The sequence below is a fragment of the Cajanus cajan genome, chromosome 10 (assembly GCF_000230855.2).
Source record: "Cajanus cajan strain Asha chromosome 10, NIPB_CcT2T_4, whole genome shotgun sequence".
Taxonomy (NCBI): Eukaryota; Viridiplantae; Streptophyta; class Magnoliopsida; order Fabales; family Fabaceae; genus Cajanus; species Cajanus cajan.
In genome coordinates, this window is record NC_138526.1 from 20,521,614 (window position 1) to 20,546,586 (window position 24,973).

The 24,973-nt window shown below is 35.0% G+C and overlaps 3 protein-coding genes across 5 annotated transcripts in view; 1 reads left to right on the forward strand and 2 right to left on the reverse strand.

The window, feature by feature from the left end:
• Positions 1–11,388, reverse strand: part of LOC109807004 (uncharacterized) — a 45,890-nt gene extending 34,502 nt beyond the window's left edge. Inside the window, exon 1 of the mRNA XM_083064718.1 lies at positions 11,202–11,388. Coding sequence (XP_082920844.1) covers positions 11,202–11,388 — 187 coding nt within the window. The remainder of the gene's footprint in view (positions 1–11,201) is intronic.
• A 4,608-nt stretch (positions 11,389–15,996) lies between these two features.
• LOC109807970 (protein BPS1, chloroplastic) lies at positions 15,997–17,223 on the forward strand. Its single transcript, XM_020370732.3, has one exon. It carries the CDS (start codon positions 16,096–16,098, stop codon positions 17,044–17,046), a length of 951 nt encoding a protein of 316 aa, XP_020226321.1. The 5' UTR covers positions 15,997–16,095; the 3' UTR covers positions 17,047–17,223.
• A 421-nt stretch (positions 17,224–17,644) lies between these two features.
• On the reverse strand, positions 17,645–24,402 carry AGL15 (AGAMOUS-like 15). Of its 3 annotated transcripts, XM_020370734.3 has the most exons (9): positions 24,220–24,402; positions 23,908–24,091; positions 21,915–21,990; positions 19,884–19,948; positions 19,682–19,808; positions 19,482–19,523; positions 18,793–18,834; positions 18,515–18,687; positions 17,645–18,065 (listed from the first exon to the last, which is right to left on the reverse strand). In XM_020370734.3, exons 2-9 carry the CDS (start codon positions 24,087–24,089, stop codon positions 18,011–18,013), a joined length of 762 nt encoding a protein of 253 aa, XP_020226323.1. In that variant the 5' UTR covers positions 24,090–24,091; positions 24,220–24,402; the 3' UTR covers positions 17,645–18,010. The 3 variants fall into 3 exon arrangements, with proteins under 3 accessions (XP_020226323.1, XP_020226322.1, XP_020226324.1); XM_020370733.3 differs by having other exon boundaries at positions 23,908–24,401; XM_020370735.3 differs by having other exon boundaries at positions 19,682–19,781; positions 23,908–24,392.
• Between the last annotated feature and the right edge of the window lie 571 nt (positions 24,403–24,973).

The window sequence follows — 24,973 nt, forward strand, 5'->3', positions numbered from 1 at the left end:
ATAATTACTTAGATGATTGTGTGTCGTTCTTCGTCTGCGTCTAATAGTCGACATGTAGTATAATTCCTTGACCTTCGTCGAATCATTGTTTTGACTTTTCTTCCGTCTTGGTCAACCTTGTATATGATCAGGCTTTCCATTGTCTTCCGTTTGAGTTTTTATGTTCTTGTGTTGCCTTTCCATCTTATACCATTTTATGCTTACGACTTGCTGCCATTTTACCTGTACTCACATCTTTGTGAAACACTAGCTCACTTGTTAGAGATAACAACACATTATATTTGTCTCACTCAAAACCTATTTGGGAATGCCTTCGTCTAACTTAACACCTATGTCTACACGCTTATGCCCCTGAGTATAGAAGGAAACTATTGTATGCAAAGGTTTGTGTACAATTATTTATTTCAAACAGGTGCGGGATTTAAACAAACATATAGATATCAAAGCCAAATAAATAAAACAAGCAAAGTAAAAGGGAAAAGATATTTAAACTATTATTCTCATTTTGCTAATTTCATCATTTATTTGGGTCTGACTCACTTTAAGCTTCCTTAGTGAAGTCATCATCTGTCGAAACTCGAAAAATGTTGATCTGCCCATAGACAGTTTAGACTTCCTTTTTGAAATCTCATCAATTAGGGAATGCCCGAACACCATGTTAGAAAAGAATGGCTCAATCCAAGAGGGGGGTAAATTGGATTCTATGACACTTTAAAAATTTTCAGAGTTTTTAGGATCTTTATTTCAATTCAAACTTTTCTAATTATGAATTTTCAAAGAAGTTTCTTAAAGACTTGATAATGAAGAATGAATCCTATATGCTTTCTTGATTAACCAATAATGAGATTCAAAGTTAAGAACAATTAATATGTAATACTTTGATTCAGTTTAAACCAATGTTGTAGATACAAACATGTTAATCAAGAATAATCTCTTCAACATACAACCAAGATATTACACAAAGTAAAAGATAAGGGTATGAGAAGATTGCACAAGTCTTTTATCCTGGTTCAGCCACTCCACATGTGACCTACATCCAGTCCTCAATCATAACCTGATCAAGATTTGTTCCACTATCTTAATCAAGAAGTTTTACAAGCATACCACACATGCATACATTCCTACATTCAAGATAACCACTTTCTTGACCTCAAGAAAGCACCCCTTGTAGAAACCCACTACAAGAATTCCTTACCACTCGACAAAACCTATTCAAGATTTACAAATATTCACAAAGAATTAAGGAACGAATTCACCTGGAATTCAGAAGCAAATCTTAATCTGTCTCTTTTTCAAGAATGTGATGATGATGATGATCTTTTCTCAAATCATTTCAAAAATGTTATTCTTCTTGGTTTCACAAAGAAAACTCTCCAAGAATGTCACAAAGACTTCACAAACACGTTTTTCTCTTTTTGATCCTCAATTCTATCTTGTTCTGAAGTTTCAAAATGTTCAAACTATTTATAGGTTTTTCAGAACCCAGATAATCGATTATTTTAAAGAATAATCGATTATTTTGTTCTTCATGATTTCTGGAAATCAACCAAGAACAATTTAATCGATTATTTTGCAAGATAATCGATTATTCCAAAGAGTGATTTATGGGATAATTGATTATTTCACAAATAATCGATTATTGCAGCAAGGTATCCTTTTTACCTGTTGCTGGAATAATCGATTATATTTAATGATAATCGATTATTTTGAGTTAGTTTTCAAAACTCTGTTTTAAGTCTCAAAATAACTTCTTAAACTTTCAAACTCATCATCATACTCACTCCTAATCAGATTAGACAAAGATTAGCTCATGCACAAAGCATACACACAAAAAATAAGCTCAACAAAACAATTTATAAGCTACTCCTATTACATAACATGATAGCCACATTTTTCTTTGACGTTGTTTTTGACTTCTAAGTTGTTGATGTCCTTGGTCAGCTTTGTTCCACACTTTGTTATCATCAAAACCTTTAATCTCCAGAGGTGAGTTGATTCACCACCATGAATCTCAACACACCAGACTAATCCCTAACTAAAAATTTTAGAAAAAAAGTTCATGGAGTCACCAGGCCTACAAAGGTGAGTATTTTTGTGCGGCCTTTCCAGGCCTACAAAGGTGAGTATTTCTGCGCGGCCTCTTCAGGCCTATAAAAGTGAGTATTTCTACGCGACCTCTCCAGGTCTGCAAAGATGAGTATTTCTGTGTGGTCTCTCCAGGCCTGCTGTTAGTCACTTAGCCTCAATTAACTTAAGAGGGGGGTGAATTAAGTTTTCTAAATTTTCTTCTTATAAAAACTTTTCCAAATTACTTTCTTATCAATTTATTTCCTTAGACAAATTTGTATGTAAAGAACGAATGATAATGCATACTACACAATTACAATTAATAACAAGAAACTAAAAGTGTAGGGAAAGAAGAATTGCAAACTTGATTTTATACTAGATCGACCAATCCTGCCTACATCCAGTCCTCAAGTCTCCCACTTGAGATTTCCACTACTCTTGTAAACCTTACAAGACTTGAATCCTCCAACACCTCGAAACTCCCTTTCCTTGAGTTGAGATTCAAAAACCAACAAGGAGAAAAACCCTTTCTCCTTTACAAATCCAATGATCTATTGAGTTTTACAGAATGACTCTCTTGAAGAGTAGATATTACACTTTCATGATCTTGATGAACTCTTTAGAGATTTTGCAAATGACTTTGGCCAAGTAGTTTTTTTAAATGATTTTCACAATAGAGTTCGTCACTTTTCTCTGAAAAATTATAGGTATTTATAGACAATTGTTTCTTGGGTTATGTCTTTTCATGAAGTGTTGTAACTCTCTATAATTTTTCAGAAAATAGGCTCTGGTAATCGATTACAAGACTTGGTAATCGATTACAACGGTTTAAGTTCAAAATGTTTGAAACGTTGTATAATTTAAATTCAAATTTTGAAATTTATCTTCTGGTAATCGATTACCAGACCCCTGTTTAAGTTCAAAATGTTTGAAATTGAATTATGAATTTTGAACTTTGAACTTTAGAAGTTTTCTTCTTCTGGTAATCGATTACAAGGGATGGTAATCGATTACCAGAACATGTTGTTGCATTGTTACACAAACTTTTATGTAGAAAACTTCATATCAATAATTTCTTTCACAAATCTCTTTTAAGAAATGATTTGAGCTATTCTTTAAAGTTTTTGTTAAGTCTTTTTAAAACATTTTTACTTACTTTCAAAAGATTTAAAACTTGCTTAATTTTAGAGAGATTAATTTGAGGTTTTTGAAAACTTATTCTCAAGGCTAAGCATACTTGCAATTCTAAAAGATTTGTTTACATACTTAGCTAAGTTGACAAGACTTATCTATGTACCATTTGAGATCTTGTTCATGCATCAACTTGCTTTAGCTCAACCTTGATTCTTCTTCAATGCTTTATAATCACTTTGGCATCATCAAAACATTTGTGCATATTTTCTTCCACACCCGCAAAGGTGAGTATTTCTACACAACCTCTCCAGCCTTACAAAGGTGATATGAGTGACGGTATCCTCCCATTAATGTTGAGGAATGCCCCTCAAGTTGGTAGGAAAATGAGTGCTTGAAATGCCCCCATTTTAGGCTAAGGTTAGCGGGATATCGGTGATGCTTTGCTAGGTGAGTATTATGGTGCCTCTCCAGGCATTTTTTGGAGATTGGATGGAGTTTTTGGGAGGACTTTGTTGTGAATCTGCTTTAGAGAGTAGGAGCATTCTTAGTGACTTCGTAGATATCACGGTTGACATGCAAATGCTCTTGTTCTTGCTAAGTTGTCCAACTTGATCGTTGTGGGGTGACCTACTATCGTGAGACTGTGCCCCTTGCTTGTGGATCCTTGGACTGAGAATTTCCTAGTGTTTTCTCTTTTATTTATCTTTGACTTTTTCTAGTGTGGAAGCCTTGCCTTTTTCTGTGTTGCTTATTTTTCTTTTGTATTATTATGGTTAAATACCTCTTTTGGTCCCTTACAATGTTTTTTTGTTTCAATTTAGTCCCACTTTAATTTTTGGTCTCAATTTGGTCCCCAATAATTTAAATTGTTCCAATTTGGGACTTCCGTATAAATGATTTAAACAGAGTTAATTGGTGGCCACGTGGATGCCAGGTGGATGCCACGTAGATGCCACGTAGGTGGATAAAAAATACTTGAATACACCTGGAACCAGAACGGCCCGTTCTGAAACCAGAACGGCCCGTTCTGGTTACATTATTGGTGTAAAATTTGCACCTGGAACGGGCCGTTCCAGACCCAAAATTAACACATCAACAGTATAACCAGAACGGGTCGTTCTGATTTCAGAACAGGCTGTTCTGGTCCAGAATTTCGTGCACAAAAAAACCAAAATACAAAGCATTTTTTTTTTGGGAAAATACAAAGCATTTCAAACACTAGATTTAGTAATATTGTTAATGAGGATTAATAACTTCAATCGCTAAACATTTGGGCTATACAGTATATCATTAAGGATGATGCAGTGTGTAACGACCCGCCATGGTCTCTACACTTAGTGGAATCGCACTACTACTAGTGAACTAAGGAAAATATTAAATTGGATAACTCATACATACAAGTATAGATAAGAATAAAAATAACCAAATTCTTTAAATACAAAATAAAATGCCATATATGTACAGTCATCCCAAAAATAATATTTCCTAGTGCCGGTCAAACAGACAAAAATCGCTACCCAAAATGGTAACCCTAACACGAGGATCAAACTCCCCGTCTCGCAGCAGTCACCTCGACTCAAGCTAGCCCTGACCTGCTCCTATACCAAGTATGATCATCGCAGTTTCACCACATGGAAACAGAAGGGTAAGCTAGAATTCACAAATAAATCATAATAATCTATACTACACAATCGTATTCATAGAGTCACACCATACACTCTATCCAATACTACTCATGCATAAAATACAATCCACCAATCATGAAGTCAAACACCACACTTCATCATATTAATAATCATGCAATAAATGCATCTCATGACAGATATCAATGCATATCAATCATCTAATGCGTCGTCACGCATACACCTAGGAGATCTCCATAACAATAGAGCTGTATAAGTGACATTCCATCCTACCGAAACCACCCCAACCGTTTTCACGCCCAAAGCGCCCGCTCGGTCACAGCTAAACAGGATATAATCCTCCCTCGGGTTTACTCGGATGATGTCACTTACACACTTGGAAGTCCAGATCCACCGTCAGGTATAGCACAGCTGGGTACGGGCTTACCACAACCTTGGCATGCATTAACCAAGTCAATTGTGGAGTTTGCCCACCGACTATCCGCAAGGATCCACGCACCTTCCCGAGTACTTGGTTAAGGGAATAACCCTCGACCTCATACCCGCTCCAACACTAGCTAAGGACTTAGAGGAGACTCACCCAACCCAGTGGCCTATCTGAGCACCACTCTCCCAAATCCAGTGGCCTCCCAGAGTACCACTCTCATATATCAGTGGCCTATCCAAGCACCACTCTCAAGAGACTCTATGTGAGCTCTTCCAGTTCGAAAATATTTTTCCTCTCCTCAAGTCCTAGGCTAGACTCATGCCATAGGCATCACATGCAATCATGCATCATACATCATAATGGTCTGCCCACCATCATGATCAACAATCATACACATGTCATAAGACATCACATGCAATAATGCATCATACATCATAATGGTCTGCCCACCATTATGATCAACAGTCATACTCATATGAACATATACGCATGTCATATCATATTCAAACATTCATACGTATCATCACAAAGCATACATATGAATCACACCTCACCATACATCATATATCATACATACATGATCTAAAACTTCAACTTTAAACATGCATAAGCATCAATTCATTCATAAACTTATTCACGCTCGGCGTAGCCTGAGCTCACCCAGCCTAATCCTAGCCTGAGAGTCCCAAGACTCATCAACGCCTAGCGCATTCAACCTGCGCCCGGCCTAAATTCCAGTAACAGAGTTCACAAACTCTCATCCACACCAACAAATCCAGCCACATGCAAACACAAAATTCAATGCATAGGCTCCATACAACTTAAATAAACCTAGAATCAACATGCACCCATCTGATGCATCAAATTCACCAGAAACCCCATTTTTTCCAAGACTTTGAACAATTAGCGAATTCTCCGATCCAGCCATGGATCCTCAACTTTCATGCATCAATTGAGTTTCTAAACTCACATGCAACTTAAATAACAAACATTCTAGCTTCCCTTACCTGAAGGTTGGCTAAGAATGGCCAACAACTGTGACGAAAAAGAATTCCTTTCCAAAACTCAACCCGGAACTTCAATCCTCCCTAAGCAAGCTTTCTAATCTGAATTTCAAGAAAAGTCAGAAGGAGTTAGTGATCTAGAGGAGAAAAGGAGTCAAACAGAGAAATTTGGGAGAGAAAGGAGCTCACTGACCTAGAGACCTTCTCTCTAAAACTTCTCTCTAAAAACTCCAAAACTCCTGAAGGCCCCCAACCCCCTATTTATAGACTTTCGGATTGGCCCAGAACGGCCCGTACCGAGTTCGGAACGGCCCGTTCCGAACTCCCAAATCACGCACAAAATTCACGCCCAGAACGGCCCGTTCCGGGACTCATCCGGAACGGCCCGTTCTCCCTCCAGAACGGCCCGTTCTCCCTCCAGAACGGCTCGTTCTCAACTACAATATGTAGTTCAATTCAGTAGCTTGGAACGGCCCGTTCCAGTTTGGGAACAGCCCGTTCTGGGCTACTGAATCAGCCTTTTTTTTTTTTTAACAATGTTACACAGTGTATCACTAAGGACAATGGTAACAAGTTTTATTTCATTGTTAGTCAAACTGGAGTGAACCACTTACTACCAAATTGACACTATACAGTCAAGGATAAAACGAAACAGTATTTTTTCTTAAAGTCATTGACGATGTACCCCAACAATAACAACTTATTCTTGAGGAGGTACCCCTAAACCCTGAATTTTATTTTCAATTTTTGAAATACATTACGGCATTTTAGTTAAGCTTTTGAACTGGATAAATTCAAATCAAAGAAATATTTTGGAAGGTCTTATCTTATTTGATTTTTTTTTTTAGTTTTATTCATAAATGAATATTAATTTATTGTATTTTATATTTATTAATATAGATATAATAAATAAAAAATATATAATAAAAAGCATGGCGTTCTGGAACGGGCCGTTCTGAATTCAGAATGTCCCGTTCTAAAAGCAGGACGGCCCGTTCTAAAATCAGAACGGCCCGTTCTGGTTTCAGAACAGGCCGTTCTAGTTTCAGAACAGGCCGTTCTGGTTTCAGAATGGGCCGTTCTGGTTTCAAGTTTTTTCAAGAATTTTTGCGTCCACGTGCGCATCCACGTAGATGCCACGTGGCCAACAGTTAACTCCGTCTAAATCATTTGGACGGAAGTCCGAAATTGCACTAATTTAAGTTATTGGGGACCAAATTGAGACCAAAAATTAAAGTGGGACTAAATTGAAACAAAAAAATATTGTAAGGGACCAAAAGAGGTATTTAACCTATTATTATCTTATCTTGCTTTTTTTTTTCTTGTTTTGTTTTCTCAAATTGCAGCGAAAGTAAAAGCAAAGAAATGTAAATAAAACTCTAACCTCATAGATATATAGTTTTGGAGTACAATAATATAGCAAATACAAATGGAAACCAAAAAGTAAAATGTCCTAGTCTAATCCATAGCCGGGGGATTGGGGAATTGCCTCTATGGCCATCCCATCATTTGCTCATGCCACTACTATTGTTGATGATGCTGCTGGCGCATCTCCTCCTACAAGCCTATGAGGTAGCTGTTGAAGCTCTAATGCCACCTCTCCACCTGCTGATGGAGTGCCTCGATATCTGCCCCTCCTTGCGATTATGGGGACACATGCTGCTTCTATTGTGGCTAATGTGACTCCACCTCCTGCTAGGCGGGCGTGTCTCCAAATGTGAGGTCATCCATATCGAATACCTCCATGGCGACATATCCCTCTGGAGTGAGCTCGATGACACCCATAGCCCTTAAGGTGACACTTTGAGAGGTAAAGGATCTGGAACAACCTTTGAATCTATGTCTACAATCATGTAGTGCTCGGCCACCCACGCGAGCATGAAGCCTACTACAATATAGTTGCAGTGACTGGTAGTACCTAACCTATCACCATAGTCCTAAATGTGGCGAAGGAAGAAGGCTCCAAGATTATAGTGAATCCCGTGAGTCATGTAATATAGAGGGAAAAGGTTCCTCTATGTGACAAAACCTAGACTCTGATGGCATCCATGGATGGTCCCTATCATGAGCTTATGGACTACGTAGAGTGTAGGGTCCCTAAGCTTTGAGGCCTTAGCGATCCTAGGCATGATCGCATCGCTAGTGAGCTCTTGCCACATGGCGTCTATCAGGGTGTCGGTTATGGGGATCAACAAGCTGGTCTCGTCTGTGGTGTCATTAGTCGCTCCTCCTTGACAAAACCAGCTATTTGATTGAATTTTGCTAATGTGATGGTGCGAAGGGCCTCCTCCCATCCAAAATAGGACCATCGGTACGTCTGGCCCCTCGGGTACTATGACTGTGTATTATTTGACCGACGCCAAGAAGTCGATCGTCACATCCCTATGGGCTCGGCCTAAGGGCTCCAACAGGAACTCCCACCCTATAGTCGTGAGGAGGTCCTAGACTCTCATCAATAATCCCACCTACTCGAGGATGGAGAAGTTCAAATGTCGAGCGAATCTAAACTCGAATTTGGGCATATGGCATCTTCGCCTGCGTACCTCGTCGCTCATGGATGTCGTCGATTGTTGTACGGGTGGCACTAGCTACAAAGGTTGTGCTAGCTGTATGACTGGTGATGGTGGTGGTAATGGGGATGGGACGCAAAGCCTCTTGCCTCGGCCATGGGATTAGCTTCCTCCATGCATAGTGAGAAATGTGACTAAGGGATGTCTAAAAATGCTCTAGAATGAATTTGGAGGTTTTGGGGAATGGATAAGGATTATGAGGGGAACAATCCATTTTATAGCCAAAATTCGTGCAGAACAGCCCGTTCTACAAGTGGAACGCCCCGTTCCACAAGCAGAATGGGGCGTTCTGGCTAACATTAAATTGGAATGACCCATTGTGCTTCCGAAATAGGCGTTCCAATTTTAATGCAACCAGAATGAGGTATTTTCGTTTTGGAATGGCCCATTCTGGTTAACACGCCTTGGAATGACCCGTTCCACATTGGAACAGCCTGTTCTACCCCTTTTTTTTAATGTCCTATTGATGCATGAGATGTAAAGATGCTGACTTGGCTATTTATGCAGAATCGTAGTTTTGTTATATTTTGAATAATTCCCCTAGGGTAAAGAAAAATATTATAAGTGTGTGAAATGTTTTTAATTGTATGCAAAGCATATTTTGATTTGATTCTCAAAAGGTGGCTTCCTTTCACTCTTTCTTTTACGAGAGATGTTTTGGTATATTGACATGTGACATTAGTTATATCGGCCAGTTAATGTATTAAGCTGTTTTAGGGGTTTTTTTTTAGAAAACCCTAACTTTTTTCTAGGCCGCCCTTTATGGATTTTCAACCTAGCGGGTCATTTTCATTTTTTTTTGGACTTGTTCAATTTTTGATAACCATAAACAATATACACCATTATGATTGGACAATAGAAAAGAAAGAAAATGATGATTTATTAATTTCAAAAGCTTTGTACATAATGGAATACAAAAGGTGTTGAGAAAGAATGGGTGGCCGAGGCAGGTCAGTGTTTAATTTTTTAAACAAACACTTCTTTGGATAATAATCATAGTCATTCTCCTAATTGGACTACATGTCTGAGTCTTTGACAGAGTCTTCGTAGAATTTTGGCCTCTTGCAGAAGTACTCAAACTGCCTTTTGGCTTTCAACTTTGAGAGTCGTCACTTGCTATTTTTATCATTTTTAAATCCCTAATTTTTGCCTAGGACGTATCCTAGTGGGAACTTTTGCTCTTTTTCTTTTTGCCAGGTTTTCATCCTAGTGGGATTTTGTAAGCGATATTTTTTGGGCATAATACTTATTTGCTTTGTTAAAGTTCATTGAGCCACAAAGCTTCCTACCATCCACGTTATGGAGGACCAATGTCTTTTTGATGGAGATCGTTTAAACACATATGGACCCTTGTGATTGGGTCCTCTTTGATAAGTAACACTGCCCTCATCCTATACACCAAGGAGGAAGATGTTGCCCCAACCTATGGGTGTTGAGAGTCCTTCCATGGACCAAGATTTGTGCTTCCTTTATCGACCAACTTGAGTTGAAGTTTTTTTTCTTTTTTTGTGTAAGACTCCTCTTATGCAATGAGAATCTTATGGTTCTGCATTTGATCACTTTTGTGTGTTTCGAGGAAGTGATCTCCTGATCTACCTCAGACTCATATAATGCATTGTAGATGTTCGGAGTTTTTATTAATTTCATTATCTTCAATCGTGTTTATGTTTTGGTTACTATGATTAGTTTTAGAACTTAATGTATGATAAAAGGGAGAAAAGAATAAAATAGAGATTTGTAGAAATACCATATATTATTAATGAATGTAAAAACTTATACAAACCATTATTTTGTATGAACTTGTGACCGTGGGAGAAGATCACGAGTTGAAACTAAGAGAAAGAAATAAATTTTATTTTCCTAGAGAACCCCTTGACAGCTTTCCAATGAACCGTTCCGAGGTTACTACTCATCTTGGTTTTTCAGCAATGTTAGGTGCATTGGCCCCAAACTTTTGCCACCCGGCATCAATAAGCTCCTATACGCGATGCTTCAAAGCCCTGCAATTTTCAATGGAGTGCCCCACTATTTTGGAGTGATAATCACAAGTTTCTTCAAGCCTATACCATCGTGGATAAGGTGGCTCCAACTTCTTCAACGGTATAGTCCACACCAACATTGAAGCCTTTAGTAGCTAAGGGAACAACTCTTCATAGCTTATAGGAATCTTGTCAAAATTCCTTTTGCACCTTTGGCGTTGATCTTGTCCTTTGAGGAATAATGCGAGCAGTTGTAGCATTGATTCCTTCCCCTTTTTTCTTTTCATATACCTTTTTTGGCTAGCCTATGTCCAATGGTGAGGGTCTTATGGTCTTGCACACGAATGGGATGTCTTGTACTAAGCACATCTCGATACCTTCCTTTCTATTAAGGCAATGCCCCTTAATAGCCCTTAGCGTCTCTTCTAGAGTACTCAGGTAACCTCTGGTGTAATCGTTATCGCACTGCATTTTGATCATGGCCTCAAACATCCTAACCATTTGCTGCTTGAGTTGTGTGAGCTCCTTGGAAAGCGCATGATTCCTCTCTTCCAGAGCTTGCATAACCCCTCATTTCTGAACCCTTGTAATCACGGAGTATCGGAAAGCCAGCTTCTAGGAGAAAGTTTTTTTTTTATATTATTATTGTTATCAGGCCAAGGAATGAAAATGCATGGAGGAGGTCTCTAGCAAATACTTGATGACCATTCCTTTGAATGTGAAATCGTCGGTGTCCCTTTTCTTAATGTTTTATGATATGACAAAGGTCACACTAACTAGAGTTTGCTTGTCTTTGTTAGAGATTTCTAGTGATCCTAGATGATTTCCCTTTTTTCTTACTATATAGTGATATTTCTCGCAGATTTTATTTTCACATTGGGTTTTTCCTCATGATGATGCATTTTTATCTTCTTTTTATTTTTGAGTGTTTCTTTACACTAGGGGAACTTTCTAAATATAACAATGGTTTAATAAAAAACAATGCAACGAACATATGCTCAAACGATGCACATCCACGATTGGTTCAAATCCATGGTTTCTGGTCCCTGTCAAAGAACGTGTTGGCCTAGGAAGGTTCTAGTTATCCTCACTAGTCTTTAAAGGCTCCCAAGGTTCTCCCATTATAGGGACTCAGTACCTCTGTCACCATCACCTAGCAAACTCTAAGGTCTGTCGCAATATTTCAAGCTAAAGTGATCGGTTATCACCTTGAGTGTGATTTTTGACAAGGCTCACAAGCTCTAAGGCCATACTTAGGCCAGACGTACGTTAACCGCTCCCTATGTTTATGCCCTCATGCCCTCAGGTATAGAAGGAATTGTTGTGTGCAAGGGTTTGTGTACAATTGTTTATTTCAAACATGCAGCTATAAAGCCATCAAAATAAAAATGCATACAAAACAAACAATGAGGAAGGGAACTAATATTTGAACTATTATTCTTATTGTGCCAGTTTCATCATTTATTTTGGGTCTGACCCTCTTTAAACTTTTCCAGTGGAGTCACCATCTGTCGAAACCTAGAAAATTCCAATCTTACCTACAAATGGTTTAGATTTCTATTTTGAAATTTTCATTAATTAGGGAATGCTTGAATACCAGACCAATCCCTAACTAATGATTTTGAAAAGAGTTCATGGAGTCGCCACCGATGTTTCGCCTAAAACAATTGAAAAAGAAAGAAAAAGAGTTTAAAATACCAAAATGACCTTTATAACCAGAATTTTGGTTCGGGGGTCGATTACGTGTAGGGAAGGTGTTAGGTATCCTACAACGCCCTAAATCGGTACCCTATGATGAAACTAACATGATTACGAACAATAGTTTAAATATTAAGTCTCCTTTTATCAATAATTATCTACATATTTACACGATTTACCCGAGAATGTCTACATAATTGCTTTTATTTAAAAAAGAATAAACAGGTAGTAAAGAATGTTACCTCTTAAAAGATGTTTTTATAGATACTTCCAAAGTAATAAACTTGAGGTGCTTTTTGTCTACCTCTCATACTTCAAAATGCCTCACAAATCTCAAGAAATACAAGCAAAAGAAAGAGAAGAGTTATAGGATTTTGGAAGGACTATTCCGAGACTAAACTTTTTGGCCTCGAGCACTGTGCTTGAGCCTACTATTTATAGGCACAAAAATCCACCAGAATGGGCTGTTATGGACTTTTTTGTTATGTGTAAAATTTGAATCTAGAACGGCCCATTCCCAAAGCGAAACAGCTCGTTCTGGATTTGAACTTTACCCATAACAGACTAGGTCAGAATGGGGCGTTCTGACCTAGGGTTGCAAGCCTTATTTTAAGCTTGGAACGACCCATTTCGATTTGGGAATGACCCGTTCCAGGCTACTAATTCTGGTACTTGCTTTTTGGATCCTTGGATGTCTTGTTAGCCTTCTCTGGTGATATCTTCGGGCCTTTGGGAGCTTCTTCTTCATGCTGAAAGTCCATTTCTTTGTTTTGGTATCCTCGGACGAAATTAAGTGTCTACACTAATGCCCAAATAGATTTGTCTGATCTTCTACTTCAACATGGTTCTTATCCATAGGTGAAGGAATAGAATTGATATTCTTTCGTGTTTTTACCATCTCTATTCTTCAACTCAAACTTTTCTATTGTTTGGGAACTTTCAAACGTATATGTTGATGCAAGAAAGGGTTCCACAGTGGATGTCAAAATGTACCTACACAGAGATACCTTTCTTCCTTTCCCACTAATGCTTTCACGTCTCTTCACTCTCTAATTCTGATTGTTTGATTGTTCTGAGGGGGGTGCACCTACAAAAGACACTCTGACGTTCAAGTAAGATACTATCTCAGTATATTAAATGCGGATAATGAACAATAATTTTATCTCGAGATGTGACATTATTCATAATGACCATAATAGGCCCAAATTCTCATGGATTGTACCATAAGGTTACCAATTAGGTAATACATTAATAATTTCTTTCATACTAGTAATTAGACCATAATTACCTTTATTATGATAGTTTGTTATAGGGTTTCGTATCTCACTTGATCTTGTTCGACATCATTGGATCGATTACCCAAAGGGGCCGAAAGTGGTCATTTGGTTTTGGCGGTCGAATGAGATGTTGTAATTAGAAGGGCCTATCAGATGATTTTAGGTTCATGCAATGTCCTACTTGCAGCAGTTTTTCAGCCACCGAGAGTGTTAAAGGGGTCGAAGACTTGTTTATGAAAGTTTTTCGACCACTAAAAGTGTTGAAGGAGTTGAACACTTGTTTATGAGAGTCCTTTGAGCATCAAAAGTGCCGAAAGGGTTAGAGACTTGTTTATGTATACTTTGTCCACTAAAAGTATCAAAGAGATCCTAAATTTGTCAATTTCTAGTAGTTGAATGGTCTTACAAATTATTTTATATAAAAGCGTCTTATTTAATTATCAAAAAAAAAAAATATTATATAGATGAATTTCGTAAAACTAATTTATTACCGGTGAGTTATTTCAGTAGATGCGGATAATTTTAAAACAACCCATATAATTACACATCTACAAATTAGTTTTTTTTTTTCTTTCAAAATTTCAAAACTGAAGTATTGTAATATATCTAAATTTATACATTTTATTTAAATACCTAGTTAACTTAATTCTGACCCAAGCGTTAATGAAACCTTAACCGAGTGAGCAATGGAGTTGGGGTGTCAAAGTCAAAACTCATCCTTGAGCACTTTATCTTGTAATTACGCGCTTGCACTTCATTTTGCTGAAAAGATGAAATATTTACGACGTCATTACGCGTCCATATTGTTTATTGCTAGCTAGATTGTGCTTCAAGGTTTGTATGTCCAAGTGGACCCAATTGAGCGTGCAAATGCAAATGCAACACCACATAGTTTCTAGTTTAGACTTCAACGAAAACACAAAACACGGATACGATAGGATAAGCACCTTTGACCGCCGACAAATTAATGTGCCCCATGTTTTTTTTTTTTAAATGTACATAATTCACATATAACTAAAAATTAATATTTTTTTTAAAAGAATTATGTGTTTTTATCTCCTTGTTAAATATTATCTCTAATTTTAATTATACGAAACAAATTAACTTTCTTTTATCTTAATTATGAACAATAATCATTAATTTTTAAAATTATTTGGATTAAATTTTTTTATATCTTTCATTTATTATTAATTGTATTTTTATGTGTTCATTGGTAACTAATATTAAATATAATAATATTTTAGAATAAAGAATATATTTGAAACAAAATTTGAATTTATGATAAAATTAATTAATAGTTTTAGGTATAAATCTCGTAACTAAATTTTATTTTTAATTAAAAATAATTATATTAATATTTTTTCTTAATTTTGATAATTCGTCTCATATTATTTATAATTAAAAATAAAAATAGCATATACCATGTCATCATATTTTGTCAAATTCCCTTATAGTGTGTTTGGATGGGGCATTTAAATGGAGCAATTCATTTATTTGAAGAATTTCAAATTCTTTAAAGTGAAATATCTTGTTTAGATAAGAAATTTATAAAGAATTTGAAATTCAAGCATTTGTAAAATTTCTTGAAATAGTAGAATTTCAAATTCTCCCAAAAAAGTAAGAATTTGAAATTCTTCATATTTTTTTCTTATTATTTCATTTATATATTTTATCTTATCTCTTATCTCTTCATGATTTTAATTATTGAATATTCAAAAAATATTTTCAAATTTATTAAATATTATCTAATATTAATTTTTAAAAACTAAATATTTAAAAATTAATTAATATTTATTTTTATAAAATTTAATTTAAAAATCTCAACATATAAATATATTTTTAAAATCAATTTTATCATGGTGGAATCAAATCATCATATCTAATTTAATAACTTAAAATTTAAGGAATTTTATATTGATTTATTCAAACAAAATATATTAAGAATGATAAAAATTGAAATCAAATAATTCAAATATTAAATATTTTTCCATCATCATAATTGCATATTTTTAATTTTTATTATTTTAAATATTTTGTTTTATTTTTAATTAAAGATTAGATTCCACGGAATAAAAACATGTCACGAGAGAATCTAAACGCTTAAATATATATAAATATATACCCTACTTTTTTTTTTCTTTTCCACTAGTGCCTTTAAGATCAATAATATATATAAAGATATTTAGCGTAGACATGCACGCAACCAATCTTTCAAACCTTTCTTTGAATTTTAGTTGTCAACACCCCCTTTATAAAGCTTTGAAGCATCCTTTTGTGTTCTAGGTCCCAATAACCAATGGTACTTTTGATAGGGAAACTTGCAAGACATTACTTCAAGCTGGAGAATCGCCAGCATCCCATCACACACCCTCCTCAACCAGAACCAGGGGAGTTGCAATCTTCACTTCTTGATTTCAAATCCCACGTGTCCAAATCAATTGTTCAATTAGCATCGGATTTGAAAATAGGATCACAAACCCTGTCTTTGACATGGTTGCAAAGGTGTTTAGGCCTCTTGCCCTTCATCAACAAGGCTTTTTCAAAGCTTGTTGTGGATATTGATTACCCCATGAGTAAATGGGAGGTTGGTTCCAGTGAAGGGTACCTCAGATACACCTTGAGTTTGCTAGAGCTTCTCAATTCCATTTCCTCATGCCTTTCTCATCTTGGCCAAACTAGGCTTTCCCTGGCTCATGGCTTGACCCTGGCGATGGAGAACTCAGCTTTGGCAAGAAAGCATCTGAAAGCAATTCAGTTTCAATCAGGGTGTTTCAGTTTCAGTACCAACTTTGGTAAGGATCTTGATGAAACAAGGGTTTTCTCTGGCAAAGAGTGGATTTTTCATGAGGCTGTGAAGGAAATGAGTTGTGTTGGATTCTGGGTATGTGGGGTTCTGTTGTCTTGCTTTTATGGTGATGGTAAGCCATACATGGAGCTGAGAAAAATTGTTGGTGGGTTTGATGGTTCTCTTGTTGCCACACTTGATTTCAAAATCAGTGGTCAGTTGATGGGAAAAATGCCAATTTTCAGCGAGATCAAAGAGGTAAATGACGCTGTTACTGTCCTTGTTGTTTCTTCTGATCATGATACAGCCAAGGATTTGCAGACAAAGCTGCACGTGTTGGAGAAGCTATCAGATGATATAAGCAAGGAGGTGGATAATCTGTTTGCCAGTATAATGACACACAGATCTGAATTAATTGACGGCTTTCGACTACAGAAACAGCCACCAAAGTCAATTGTTTGATCATATATTATGTGTAGATCAAAAGTTTTTAATTGCTTATGTAATGTTTATAAATTGTATAATTCTGTAGTCATGTAAATAGTAATACCTAGTGTTTATTTGCACACTGAGGAGCATATGTAATACGAATAATCAAAACTATATGGTTCGAAATGTATTTTTTTAAGATGCTGATAATGTCTTGTTCTTAAGGTAGAATTTGTATTTTCAGTTGACAACCAATTGGATGATTATAAATTATGCGACTTACACTTTTGTGTTCCCCACAAAAACCGGAAGAAAATGTTTCGGAAATTAAGAAAATGAGAGGAATTAAAAGTTATCCCCCACAAAATAATGGCTTTTTCTTGTCCCTCAAAAGATCTCTATTAATAAACGATTATCTTATCAAAATAAGCAATGAAACACAGTTTTTTTTTTATTTATTTACTAGCTTTGGTTTACTCAGTACAAACTACAAAGGACACATTTTCCTTCCCTTTTGCTTGTCTCTCAAAGAAAACTAAAAAATATCTAATTATGTACCAAGGACACAGCAAAGGACCATTATACAGTATTTTGAAGAATAATTAAACATTTTACTTCAAATATGATTTTCTTCTCGTTCACATGGCACGAATGATTAAATTGGCAAACTACAACCAAGTTGGTGATTGCACATGATTTAACAGCAAGAAAATATAAAGAAAGATTAATTTAGAGCAGTAAAATAAACCTAAACATGGTCTTGTTTATACCTTTCACAGGTAATTAAGCCAGAATTTGGTAAAAATGGTCAATCTGCATCTTGCCAATATTCTAAAAGAGCCAAATTCCAATTTATGACTTTGAGGGTCACTTTTGGTCATACCTTTACTCCCTAATCTATATTGTACATAAGTACAACTGCAATAAATTAGTCTGAAATTCTATTTTCCCCGTTGAAATAAGAAGATCAGAGAACCTTGTGCCATTAGAGGATGAGTCACTTGAAAAGGTTTCTTTCTTGGGGGCCTTCCTCTTGAACACCAGCAGACAACCTACAGAGTGAGACCAGAAAAATCGGGGAATGAGCATAAAATAGGAAGAAGATCCCTCAAAACTTTCTGCGTGTTTAGTACATTCAAATCTATGGTGTAGCTAACTAATTAGCTAGGTTAGAAAATGCAATAGGTAAAAAACTGAGAGAAAGAGGTTTAAGAATGGAAGAGATAATGCAAGAAAACTTGTTGAATATAGATGCAACTACTGGAACAATTTAATCCATGCAGTATTCATGCAAAGCACTAATTATGTTAATACAAGCCGAAAGTGAAAACCACTATGTATTAATCAAATATGGTTTCAGTCGAGACTTTTTTTTAACCAACTCATAGTGAAGGTAATTTATCCATGAAAATCAAAAGGTATTGTTTTGTATCAAACAGAAAATACAGGCAAGATCTTTCACAATTTATTTTAAAAGTGTGGTAATTGAACAACATAGTACCCCAAATGGAATGCTGAGTCTGAACTTCCTTTCTCATTTCCACAGTTATCGGCCAAGTTGAGACATCTAGTACCGGTATTTACTAAACTATTCTTTCTTTCAGTACGTTGGTATTGTAGAAAAGATGGGACCACATGTTCTGATTGTGGAAACAGACAACGAAGCTCCTCAATCTATAGGAAGAAAAACAAAGCCATTAGTGACATACATCATTCAAAGATAAAAGATGTTGGAAGATCAATGTTGCACATTAAAAGAAGCAAGTGAATAATATTTGCCTGTCTGCGCAAAGTTTCATTCTCTAACATAACCCGCTGTTCCTGGAAAGAATAAACCAAACAAGTTACTATGACAAAAAGGAAAATTTTCCTTTTCCGTCACTTTTCAAAGTAATTAGCATATTTCCAAGTTATATTAAATCCTCCAATCGATACACATTTCAATTCTATCCACAAATTTCTACGCACTAAAATCAAATTCTTCAGCCTTTGATATGAGGACCTTGTTGGTCAACTGCACATGCTCATCAATTTGAAAGGTCTAACACGATGATATGGTGCAGTTCATAAATATCAAAAATGGAATTCTATGTTTCTTCTAATTTCTAAAGTTATCGATTTACCAATTTCAGAAACTGTATCTTTGATGTTGAGAGGAACTACATGTTATCTTTGCTTATAGAAATATCAATAAAAATACATTTAGTGGATTTCCTTTCAGCATAACAATTAACCATTGAAATGAGATTGATTTCTTATTTATAAAATAGTCAAATATTCATTACCATGTAGGCTGACAGAGTGCATCATATGATTACATGCTTTATGGGTGGATATCACTATATCAGACCTACAAATAAGCCATTTTAAATATATGCTTAACGGTTTTAGACTTTCTAGCAAATTCTCCGAGATATGTGAGGCCCATTATTATAATTTCATAAACCTAACTTCTGATTTTAATATACCTGAACTCTAGATTGCTCCAGTTGCTCCATGAGTAATTCCTCCTGAAAGATCAAATGTTTGAGGGTTATAGGAGCGGTACATTGCTCTGAACAGAAACTATTACTTATGTTCTACTGATGACCTTCAACGAAAAGTAAAAAAAAATAAAAAAATAATAATAATAATAACATAGAAAAGGGGAAAAGGGATAAAATGTGACCTTTCTTGCCTTGACAGACAATAACCCTTCGTTAAGTTGCTGCTCTAAATTTTGCAATTCCTTTACACCCAATCCTGTCAGATCCTTTCCCAACAACTGTCTGTAGTCACAAAGGTAAGTGATATTTCTATCAAAAGAAAAGATAGGAGAATGCAAACAATAACACTAAAGAAAATTTCTAACAGAGTGATAGAACACATACAATTGCTTTGTTTCTAGCTTTGTAATTTCCTCTCTTAGAATCTCCACCATCTTAGAATCTTCCTTCTAAAGAAAATAGTGTTAGTAAACACAATAATCCCATAATGAATCCAAGGAGAAATGATAACATATACCCAGTGAAAGAAATTTTAAATACAATGCAGGCAAACAATATAATATTTGCAGCTAAGAAAACCAAAAAGTTGCACGATGGAAACTGAAAGTCAAGACATAAAACAAAAAGTTGTACTTATTTTACATCTTAAAAGGTGAAAATTGGAGACAATGTCATACCATGAATCACATGGCTCAAGTATCTAGAGTACATCACACAAGACAATGGAGAAACAGGGGGACGTGCAAGACATAGGATTCAAGCAAGGTGGATAAAATGGAGGAGTGAGTGTTATCCTTTCTGTGATAGAAAGGTAATATTCAAGCTCAAGGGCAAGTGGGGTGGATAAAATGGAGGAGTGTATTGTTTATATCATATAGTACAGAAGTTAATGGTTCTTACTTTAAATCTGATCACTAATTATAGAGTTTCAGTTGGGGTAGGGTGGACAAAAACTACCTAAGCTAGATCATCCATTTACTTTTTGTAAACAGCTTTTAGAATATACAACAAAACTTTATAATAATAACATACTGAGTGCCTATTGAGGGATATAATGCAGCATAAATAATTACTTCTAGAAAGTACTTGTCACTGATCAATCTGATACATAACAAAACAACTCAAGAATGTTAAGAAATTATCTAACATTTCTTATCACATATTGCTATATTGATCATTCAGGAAAAAAAAAAAAAAAAAATCATTGGATTTCTAAAACTGAAAACTGCCATTTCTTTTCAGTTCTCGGCTTCACAGAATCTTTGGATCTAAAGGGGTGAAGTACCAATTATGGCTGCCACAACTTGGCAACACAAAGTTTACTCATCAAAGAGACATCAAATGCAATCCTTATTAGACTGATCACATATTTGGGACTTGCTAATAAAACTCCAAATTAATTCTATATATTAATATTTTACATTAGATTTAAGTTCCACTAATTGAAGAACAAGTTATGTATTATTTAAATCAGAATAGATTAATTTGAAATTATACCTGAATATTTAATTGGCAGGAAAAAAAATATAAAAAGTTCCTTTCTCAAGAACTATAGTGCATTTTATATGGATATAAAATGTTTGATTAACAATGAAGTTCTAAAACTTTTGACGGATTGAAATTCTGTCTGAATATTAAATAAAGGAATCATGTGTTACTTAAATCAATAAAAGAATTATAACTACTGCATATGAATTAGCAGGTGATAGGAACCAAATGTACTGTAGAATAATGTAGAAAATACTCAGAGTAGTAGTCTGACTGCAGGGGTAAAATGCAAGGTATAAAACCTTAGAATGAAAGAAAACAATCAGAGAAGGAAAACATCTCTTCCCAGTTGCAACAACCACCCCAAAAACTAAATAATTTCCTGACTTCACTTTCTGCTCTCTCACATTTATCCCCACTCATCCCTTAACCACATTGTCCTTCTCATCCATTTATTTCCCATCTTGCCCAGATTGTACCCTAGGCCCAAACCACTCCCTTTTCTAGCCTTCCCCTATATCTAATTACCAGGGATCTATCAGCAGGAAACAAAAAATGGAGAAGTTTATTTCTGCAAATAAATGACTTTTTTTACCGTTGACAATTAAATGCTTGTGCTCTAATATATTATCAATTTGTGATAAACAACACTGAAAACAGAGACTGCACTATTCAACAATAATAATCAAAGTCTTTTATCACTACGTAGCATTAAACGAACAACCCAATTGTGTTCTGTCAAAAACCAATCTTTCAAAGGGGCCATTCAGATTCAAGTCCTTTTTAGTGGTTTTCGATGAAGAATTCTGATTGGACTTGAATCAATCTAATAAACTTGATAAAAATATATAGAAAAATTAACAGCTTATTTGAAAGATAGTGAAACCTTAATGAAGGTTAATAGGACAGCGGTGTACAAGAGAGTACCTGTGTCTTACTTTCTGCTACGGCAGCGTCTGCAGAACCAAGGGATTTGTTGTATCTTGAAAGTGTTCGCTTCATTCTGAAAGAAGGATTTGTAAGTATACAAAATAAATATAGTGTGGAGGAAATAGTCCAGATCATATGCCCTCCCATGAGTGGATTTGATAGGAAAGTTAGGTCTTTAGACAGTTAAGCATTTGCGTGACATCTACTGTATCATATTTTATATGCATATGGCCTGGCAGTTTCTGTATTGGGTTGGTAGTTTGTATCAAGTGAGTTTGAGAGAGAAAGACTCTCAGGGCTTATGCCTGTGTATTGTGCTTGCCGTACTATAATTTTTGTTATACTGTTTGTTGAGTGTAGAAGGAAGAGACTCCTTGTAAGTTGTAAGGAGGAAAACCCAGTGAAGTATATGCCTTTTTGCTGTAACTTAGGCCTAAAAATAAGATGATTTCAGGTAATAAATACACATTTCAGTGTGCTTATTCTTGAGGTTAACAGGATTTCAAAAAAAATAAAAATAAAACATACAGCTGAGGTGGAAGATAAAGAATTTCCACTGATAAAAATTACAAAAAATAGCTAAACAAACTCCTCATAATAGTGCGTGCAAATTTGACAAAGTTTGTCGGTTGCTTCGAATGACAACTAAGAGGCCATAGATCTTATTTGGATATAAGCCTAGAAGCACTTTTAAAAGTTTCTCTACTGAAAAATACTTTTTATTCCCAGTAGAGAAGCTCTCAAAAGTGCTACCAACTTGCACTTACAAAGGCTCATAATCTACTAACATCCAATATAGAAGATTATAGGATTAGTAACAAGGGAGCAGAAAAAGCTACTGGTGGCGAACTACTGTTCCTGTATCCTTACCAGTTCTGTAAGGGTCTAAGAATCCTTTGGAAAGCTCTCAAGGCTCTCTCATACTTTCAAAACTTTGCAGAGCGAAAGCCAAAACAGGGTAATTTGAAATGGGAAAGAACAGCACCTTACTTGCATGACTTGCTTACAATTGTAAAATAACCGGAAAGATTAACAGTATTTTAAGGCCTATTATTCTTTGCTTCCTGTATTTTTAATTCTCAATCTCATGTCAACAACTAATGATTTGATCCATCCAGGTGCAACATCACACAAACATACAATATATGTTTCTTTGAAAATCAATAATCTGAGACTAAGACCCCAGAAATTTTACTAATCATGCCAAATTTAAAACCATGATAAATTCTTTAAATGGAATCAAAATTTGCTTCATGAATATTAATTATACACCATAAAAGAAAGAAACCAAATTATTTCTCTCTTTTTTTTATAAAAAAAAAATCAGAATTCTGTTGACAAGGAATACCACTATTGTTTCAGTAAAGTGGGTCCCTGCTGCGGGATCACATTTGCATCAGCTGCAATATAGCATTGTTATTAACATTATCACAATGCCCTTTAAAACCGCCATTTTACCAAATATGAATCGGTATATTTGTATAGAAAAAAAGTCAAATAACGATAATTCATGAAAGTTCTATCGTGTTAATTTCATGTATAAGTTAATTTTAGTGTATAAACTATTAAAAAATTATTTAATTTATTCTTTTCTTTTAATAATTACTTTTAAAAAAGTTTATCTAATCATATCCGGTCCTGTTGCGAGTGAAATTAAAAACTTTCTTCATACAAATACACATACTTATACACAAAGTGAAAGAATAATATATATATATATATATATATATATATATATATATATATATATATCACTCAAGCAGTCGAATTATTTTTACATAGATAAAAAGTTATTTTTTGTTTGGGTACATGCATCGGGTTGATACGGAAACAAAGAAAATAAATTAAATGAGTGGTATGTGTCAATAAACTTTTCCTATAAGCCAAACACAGCCGAAATTAAATTGAGAGAAGGTTCTGGAAGTTAGTCAGCAAAGGAGTGCAGCTTTGGGGCATATAGTTAAAAGTAAGAGGACATGCAAAGTGTTACCCGGAATTGGAAAACTCGAAGAGCTTGCCGGTGTTGGAGAAAACAATGACAGCAACCTCGGCGTCACATAAAATGGAAAGTTCTTGAGCTTTCTTGAACAGGCCGGTTCTTCTCTTGGAGAACGTGACTTGTCTGCTGCTGGCATTGTCGATTCTTTTGATCTCAATCTTCCCTCGACCCATTGCTGCAAACCGAACATGCCCGACCGAACAGCGAAGGTGTTGTTTTAAGGAGGGAACGCTATTTGAGACTAAGACTAAGAGTCGCTTAGAGAAGAAGCCTAAGGAGTGACAAGACACAGAAACGTTTTACCTGAAATGACCAGAGAGGGTGGAAACGGCAACTTTGCATGGCTCCGTGTTGTTCTCTATGAATTTAGAGGCTGTTTTCTTTTTGCCCCATTTTGGATTTTCGTCTGCACTCGTGGGTCCCATTCTTTTTTTTTTTTTTTTTTTTTTATTTTCTTACTGTTTTTTAAAACTTCATTTACTTCTCATTAATTTTTAATCTCTACATTTAATATACATTAAGTTTTTTTTATATATTTATTATAAAATTAATCTTTCATTATATAGAGTGTATCAAATGAAAAATAAAGTATGAGAAATGAAAATTAAAAAAAAATTAAATTATGTTTAAATAGAGAATATTAAAAATATAAAAATAATTAGGAATATTATATATAAATATTAAAACATGCTAACAATACATTAATTTTCTAATACATTTTTTTTAAATATTTTTTTATTGGTTAAAATTTATTAAAAATTATAGAATTAGGAGAAACGGAATCCGACCTGATATTTCAGGTTTAATTTTTGTTTTTATTAGTCCTTAATTTTTAATTCTGAAATATTCCGTAAATCATGTCTATGTAATATATATATATATATATATATATATATTTATTTATTTATTTATTTTAAAAGTAAATTTAACTAGATTTGTTATATTTAATAATTTATGTTTTATATCAAATTTTAATAATTTAATTTATAAATTAATTTAAATTAATAAAATAAAGTATCAAATAATTTTTAATTTATTTTAAAAAATTTAGACTTGA

Excerpts from the sequence above, each read along its gene's own strand:
- LOC109807970 (XM_020370732.3), top strand. The coding sequence starts at position 16,096 with ATGGTACTTTTGATAGGGAAACTTGCAAGACATTACTTCAAGCTGGAG.
- AGL15 (XM_020370734.3), bottom strand. The coding sequence starts at position 24,089 with ATGGGTCGAGGGAAGATTGAGATCAAAAGAATCGACAATGCCAGCAGC. Across the intron at positions 19,949-21,914 it reads TAGCAGAAAGTAAGACACAG|AAGGAAGATTCTAAGATGGT; the intron begins GTACTCTCTTGT and ends TATTTTCTTTAG. Across the intron at positions 19,809-19,883 it reads AAGCTAGAAACAAAGCAATT|AAATATCACTTACCTTTGTG; the intron begins GTATGTGTTCTA and ends TTCTTTTGATAG.